The following is a 7028-nucleotide window of genomic DNA, read 5'->3' as shown; positions in this document are numbered from 1 at the left end:
ATGTATGCTTGGTGCCTGGCAAGCTTCCTCAAAAATGAAAGGATAAGACAGGAAACTAGTTTATGCACTCAGAGCATGACCATGTCTTCTTTTGTAGGCATCTGTGGAGATCCCGGGACTGCAACTCAATAACCAAGACTATTTTCCCTATGTCTACTTCCATATTGACCTTAGTCTTCTCGACTAGAAAGGCCAGCTGGCACCTCTGTCTCATGTTCGTGCAGACTATTAGACACCTCTTTCCTTTAGCCAGAGAATGGTTCAAATGTCTTACAGAACTAAGATTTTTTTCAGAGAAACTGCTCACAAAAGTTAGTGACAATTGTATTTATTTTTTTTAAGTTACAATAAAATGCTCTCAAGTCCTTTGAAGGTTCTAACAAATTCAAAACTTCATTTTTCTGAATGTTTTACATAAATGCGAACTACCTGTTCGCATTGGTAACCTGCTGCTGTGTTTCATGTCTTAATGGCTATTCTGAGGTTCATAACAACATAGAAAGCCTTGCACTGTATAACCAGCTAGATTCCTTAATAATTAGTCACTAGAGACAGCCCAAAGACAAATATTGGGCGGGAAATCAGTGCTCATGAGCCCAGTTTCCATGTCAAATCTCTGTTGTGGGGGCATTGATGGTGCCATCTGAAGCAAAGAGATCTTGTTTTTTGTTTAAAAAAGTTTATGGGGGAGGAAAGACATCTGTGTATCACTTCAGAATATTAATTTACTGCTAAACATCACTCTGAATTTATGATGTAGATACTAATTTCATACATTTATCGGCATTATCCAAAATATTTTATTCTTTAATGGAAAAAGCCATTAATATTCAAATGAAGGAATCACATTAAAAAACCCATACATAAGAAACAGCCTCCAAGAACATTCAAGCAGCAGTCAGAGAGAGGGGAAAAACGTTTCGACAGCCGAGTTTTCTTCAAAATATTAACGTGACAGAATACGATACAATTCACCGGCTACAACAATTCATAGAATTTTTCAATGTTTTCTTGAGATGCAAAAGTTCACTGTTGCAGTGTTGTCAAATGACCAATCAAGTACTACTTCTTGGTTAAAAGGCCACTGGGAGAGTCATCTGATTGTAGACAATGTCCCTTCACTGCTGGAAAAATCCGCTGGCTCCCAAGAAAAGAAAATGGTCTGAAGCCTCTGTTGTGGCTCTCACAACTCATCTTTCCCTAAGTCATCAAGTTCCACATCACTGAGGTCAATGTCATCCTCCACGGGAAGCTGGAAGACAGAAAGCCACTGTTAGATCTGCAGAGGGGACGCCCTGGAAGGTCAACATCTCATTTCACAGAAGAGCAACTCTGCAGAGCTACCCCTGTTTACAATCCAGGTTCTCCTCAGTCTGACCCCTACCCTGACCTTTGTACCTACGATACACGGAAGGAAAAGCTAAGAACTCAGGTGAAACATTTCGACATCACGTCACTCACTGCTTTAACACTGGAAGCCACCGAACGTCCTTTGGAGGAGGGTGGGACACAACAGTACAGAAATAAGTGCTAATTTCAAAGCTCTCATTTTCTGTTTTTCTAAGATAAAGTCAATGAATTCCAGGTTAAATGTTCACTTTAAGGTAATAATCAGGAAAGCAACCTGACTACTGGAAAGTGTCTTGGCTGTCAAGAATATCAAATGACATGCAGCACTTAAACTTGTGATAAGGAAGATGAAGGGTCTTCAGAGAAGAACCTCTTAAAAGGTCCACGGCTGCACCAGGGCTGAGGTCTGATGGAGAGGACTTGACTCCAGGTGCAGAGATGCACAGCCTCAAGACAGTGAACCAGGACCGCTGCCCGCACAGCCTCCCTCCCGGGCACTCACCTCGCCATCCCTGCCGTCCCAAGGCTCTCTCTCAACGATGGCAGGGAAAGCCCCGCCTCCTACAGGTGCCGTGGATCCACGCCCAAAAGAGAGCTCCCTTGGGGAAAAATGACCAAAACACACACACACATTTACTATGGACTGCTGGTGCAGAAGAATAAACAACTTTAAAAATAACAGTCTGCCTACTTTGTTTATGCAGAGACATTTCTTCTCTTGCTGTAGTACATTCCTGAGAAACACCTCGAGAACATTATCTTTTTAATCACGGACAACATTACAACCAGATTCAACATTCCCAACTAAGCCCCCTGCATCAGATACAGTCAGTTGCTATCAGTAAGTTTTTAAAAATAGCAGAGCATTTGCTGAAATACAAATTAAGTACACAAATAATTATCAAAGTTGATCCAGAACATGGGCTGCCTGTGAGTTTTGTAAGACTGCTGTGAACCTGTACGGAGGAAGCATATCGGCAGTGACGCGACTGGTTCCAGTGGGATGGCAGACAGCGGGGTGCGTGTGTGCAGAAACATCAGCACTTGAAACATACCAGACCTGGTGTAATCGGGCTGCTGGGAAACCAGAGCTAGAAATACTGTGGGCACAAATAGTTAGAGTTCACCAGACAACTCCTAGAATAATGGAGCTAGACTAACAATCTATGGCACCAATGGGCTAGAATAAACAAACCTATTATTAGAAAAAAAATTACATGATATATTTATATTCACATTCTGACTTCATGATTTAATAAATACTACTCTATGACAATCACAAACTTAAGCAGTCCACAAACTTCTTTTTCTTTGAGAGCAAGTCACGCTCTGTTGCCCACGCTGGAGCGCAGTGGCGCCATCTCAGCTCACTGCTACCTCCACCTCCTGGGTTCAAGTGACTCTTGTGCCTCAGCCTCCCGAGTAGCTGGGATTGCAGGCCCATGCCACCACATTCAGCTTATTTTTTGTAGTTTTAGTAGGGACGAGGTTTCACCATGGTGGTCAGGCTGGTTTCAAACTCCTGGCCTCGAGTGATCTGCTTGCCTCACACTCCCAAAGTGCTGGAATTACAGGCGTGAGCCACCACGCCCGGCCCCATAAACTTCTTAATGACAACACCTCTTTGGCCAGGTGTGGTGGCTCACACCTGTAATCCCAGCACTTTGGGAGGCTGAGACGGGTGGATCACCTGAGGTCAGGAGGTCAAGACCCGCCTGGCCAACCTGGTGAAACCCCATCTCTACTTTACAAAAATTAGGTGGGTGTGGTGGCAGGCGCCTGTAATCCCAGCTACTCAAGAGTCTGAGGCACAAGAATCACTTGAACCTGGGAGGTGGAGGTTGCAGTGAGCCAAGATCGTGCCACTGCTCTCTAGCCTGGGCAACAGAGCAAGACTCTGTCTCAGGAAAAAAAAAAAGAAAGAAAATACCCATTAACCATACTAACCAACGACGAGTAAGAGCTGGGAGAGAAGGAGCCACGGTCTACCCCTGGGCAGAGGCTGAAGCAGCTGATCTCACAGGGTTCCTCCATGCCTCCTACTTCACTACTCAAGGCAGAGCTGGGACTGAGGTGCCTGACTTTGGAGCTCCTACTCTCCACACAGCACACACACACACTTCTGCATCAAGTAGGAAGACTGGCAGCAAGAGCACTGCAGGCTTTCACACGCTCTTCTTCCTATTCATTACTCATCACAAACCTCTCAACTGCCTTTTGTGTGCTGAACATCTCTCACACAGCAGCTAAGAAATGAACACGGAAGAAAGCAAGAATGGAAAGCAAAACCTCTTTAGGTCAATGCCTTGTACTGCCTAAAAGATGATTAGGTGAGCTGAATAGCAGAGCAGGGTAGAGAGCTCTGTATATTTGTTTTAGAGTTTGAGAACCTATCATGTTGTTTGCACATTGTTGGAGTCACTTAAGAACACCCATTTTCAAATAAATAACTACATTCCAAAGCCAAGTGCCCAGAAATGGAAACCACAGTTACCCAAGGTCAAGATTACAATGCATATGAGGGTGAGGATGGACAGACAGGGCTGCCTCTAGCCCATGAGGCCTTTATGAGAATGAGAAAGAGCCCAGGGCCAGATGCACAGAATGGCACACAGGGCGGCCTGAGCGCAGCAATGCATTCTCCTCATCCAGCAAGCAGAGTATTCCAAGGAAAAAGGAACGAACAGGGAGACAATTTAAAAACTCTAAATTCTCTGGAATTAGTCTGCATTTTGAAATTCCATTAATTATCTGGCTCATATATACACCTAGTTTCAAATAAAAAACTATGACAGAACCAAAGGAAAAAACAACAAACAACCTAAGAAAATAAATTACCTGAGAAACTCGTTAATGCCTTGCTCACTGAAGGAGCCTTTCAGCAGAGCAAATTTCATCTTGCGTGCATTGATGGCGGCCATGGCGGGGTACCCAAACCCGCCAATCCCCAACGCGGTCTCAAGTTCAGACTGGGCTCCGGCTTCTGTCCACAGCCACCTAGAAAACCAGACTGGTTTATAGGGCAAACATGTCTTTTAAATTACTTACGATCTAACTAGAAGATCTTAGAGAACAAAAGATCATGCTTCAGATATTTTGTGGAATGAGAAATAAATAAAAAACAAAAGATGAGTTTCTATATGGATTTTCCCTTTTACCTGAAATCCCACCAATATCATTTGGGTTATTAAGCTTGTTCTTGCATTCTGTAGGCATCTAATAAACATTTGCTGGACTAATGGAGGAGGAGCAAGGTCATCGAGAGCGGGACAGCAGGGGGCGCTAGGTACCTGGGGAAAGCTATGGATACTGAGGACGAGAAGCAAAAAGATATATAGGAAGGAGGCAGGGCACGGTGGCTCACCTGAGGTCAGGAGTTCGAGACCAGCTTGACCAATGTGGTGAAACCCTGTCTCTACCAAAATTACAAAAATTAGCTGGGCATGATGGTATGCGCCTGTAGTCCCAGCTACTCAAGAGGCTGAGGCAGGAGGATCGCTTGAACCCGGGAGGCGGAGGTTGCAGTGAGCTGAGATTGCACTACTGCACTCCACCCTGGGAGAGAGAGTGAGACTCCATCTCAAAAATAGAAAAAGAGAGAAAATAGGAAGGAGATACACTGTTTTGAAAATGCGCCTAGATCCAGGCCTTACTCAGAAGAGGATAAGGAAACATAATTCTAGTTCCCCTTTCTCATCCAGCCTTCGAGTTCATACTAGAATTCAGGTGCACTACTCATTCTGTGTCTGCTTGCTAACCCGGCACCCCAATCACCATTTAAAACATGATTCCTATGAGAAAAATGCCTGCTGTGCTGACAGCCCTTCATTCCTTCTTTTCCTCCCAGTGATAAAATTTTCACATCCTGAATAAAAACATATAGCAGAGCAGGCCGGGTGAGGTGGCTCACATGTGTAATCCCAGGAGTCTGGGAGGCAGAGGTGGGTGGATCACTTGAGGTCAGGAGTTTGAGACCAGCCTAGCCAACATGGTGAAACCCCGACTCTACTAAAAATACAAAAATTAGCTGGGTGTGGTGGTGCGCGCCTATAATCCCCACTACTTGGGAGGCTAGGCAGGAGAAAAAAAAATTTTTAGCAGAGCACAGGAACACAGCTTACAAAAACATGGGGGACCCACTCTCAAGAAACCCTATAATCTCCTGTTCAGATGACACTGAGACAATAAGCTCAGTAACTTACCCCCACATTTTCTTTTTGTATTTGTCTGCCATCTTCAGAAGAACTTCCAGATAAGAATTTCGGCCTGCAGCTCCTGATTTAAACAGACAAACATTTTTTAAAGGTAAAGGTAAAGGAGTCCATAAAATTAATCCATTTAGGAAGTACTCTCAGAGCATCTAGCATAGAACAGCCAAGGGAAATCATTTGTCTGTCTTACCAGTATCAAGGATATGGGGCAGCACAGCCACAACACAGAGCTGGTGCTCCTCACACGTCCTCTTGGCAATGTCCTCGTTGATAATCTGTGGGACTCAGAAGACAAGGGATGATCAGGAGGCTGCATGATACAACACCCAAAGGTAAGCTGGTAAACAAGAACTTCCTTTGAAAAGATTTCTCCCAGGATTACTTCTTTGTATGGAAACACCCAGAGGCATGTTCTCTAAGAGGAGATTTTTCTGCTACTGATTCTTAAGCCTGTGGAAGCTGTGGTGGTTGAGGGGGATCAGCACACATACACACATACACACGTCTCTGAAATCACAATGCCTGGACACAGCCTGGCTATGCCACTTACTTGTTTAAATAGATTATACTTATGTGTATTATATGTATTATATGTTTATACAAACTTGAGGCTCTGTGCCTCAATTTCCCCATATATAAAATGGAGATAAAAACAGTTATCTACCTCTCAGTGTTCATGTGAGAATTAAATGAAACAAACAAACAAACAAAAAAGCTACATAAAGACATCAGAACAGTGCCTGTTACATGATTAGCTACTCAACAAACGTGCTATTACTTTGAGAATGATAAGCAAGAGTGATTAAATACACTCTATCTTAAAGAAGCTCGTATTTCCGTTCACAATGTAATTATTCTAATGCTAAAAATTATGAAAAGCAATTTATCAGACATTCTTTTCCATTTCAAAGTATAAAAACCACTTTAAAGAGAGTATTTTTAACAAGAAGGAAAGGGCATAACATGAACAGTGTGTCACGACTGCTTTAACGTTCCTCGCTATCAGCTAAAAAAGCTTTCTGGACTATCAGCGATTTAAGTGTTCTACCTCCAGCAGCTCAGGAGGTGGGGCGTTCTCAGAAAACAAATCAAGGGCCCGGGACACTATGTCGGATCTTGTCCGCCCTCCGTCATAATCCACGGGAGACTCGCCTTTCTGAAATATCTTGATTGTAGGAAATCCTCTAATCTATTAAGAAAAAGATCAGAGAATAAAATCCAATTAACACTTAACACAAAATAACAATCCTTACGGTTTCTAAAACCACCTTATAGGTAATTTTTGTTTCTTTTTTAATTGAAGCAGTCTCACTGTTGCCCAGGCTGGAGAGCACAGGTGCAATCTCAGCTCCCTGCAACCTCTGCCTCCTGGGTTCAAGCGATTCTCCTACCTCAGCCTCCCGAGTAGCTGGGATTACAGGTGCCACCACCACACCCGGCTAATATTTGTATTTTTAGTAGAGATGG

At 43.6% G+C, this 7028-nt stretch overlaps 1 protein-coding gene across 1 annotated transcript in view; it reads right to left on the bottom strand.

The window, feature by feature from the left end:
• Nucleotides 1-312: 312 nt before the first annotated feature.
• PDIA6 (protein disulfide isomerase family A, member 6) overlaps nt 313-7028 on the bottom strand; it is a 70454-nt gene continuing 63738 nt past the window's right edge. The window contains exons 8-13 of the mRNA XM_011960974.1: nt 6610-6750; nt 5752-5836; nt 5553-5625; nt 4189-4347; nt 1853-1949; nt 313-1252 (exon numbers count right to left, since the gene is read on the bottom strand). Coding sequence (XP_011816364.1) covers nt 1184-1252; nt 1853-1949; nt 4189-4347; nt 5553-5625; nt 5752-5836; nt 6610-6750 — 624 coding nt within the window. The 3' untranslated portion in view covers nt 313-1183. The remainder of the gene's footprint in view (nt 1253-1852; nt 1950-4188; nt 4348-5552; nt 5626-5751; nt 5837-6609; nt 6751-7028) is intronic.

Source organism: Colobus angolensis, unplaced genomic scaffold, assembly GCF_000951035.1.
Source record: "Colobus angolensis palliatus isolate OR3802 unplaced genomic scaffold, Cang.pa_1.0 Scaffold53, whole genome shotgun sequence".
Lineage (NCBI taxonomy): Eukaryota > Metazoa > Chordata > Mammalia > Primates > Cercopithecidae > Colobus > Colobus angolensis.
Note: the sequence above shows the minus strand (reverse complement) of the source record. Positions and strands in the feature narration are given on the sequence as shown.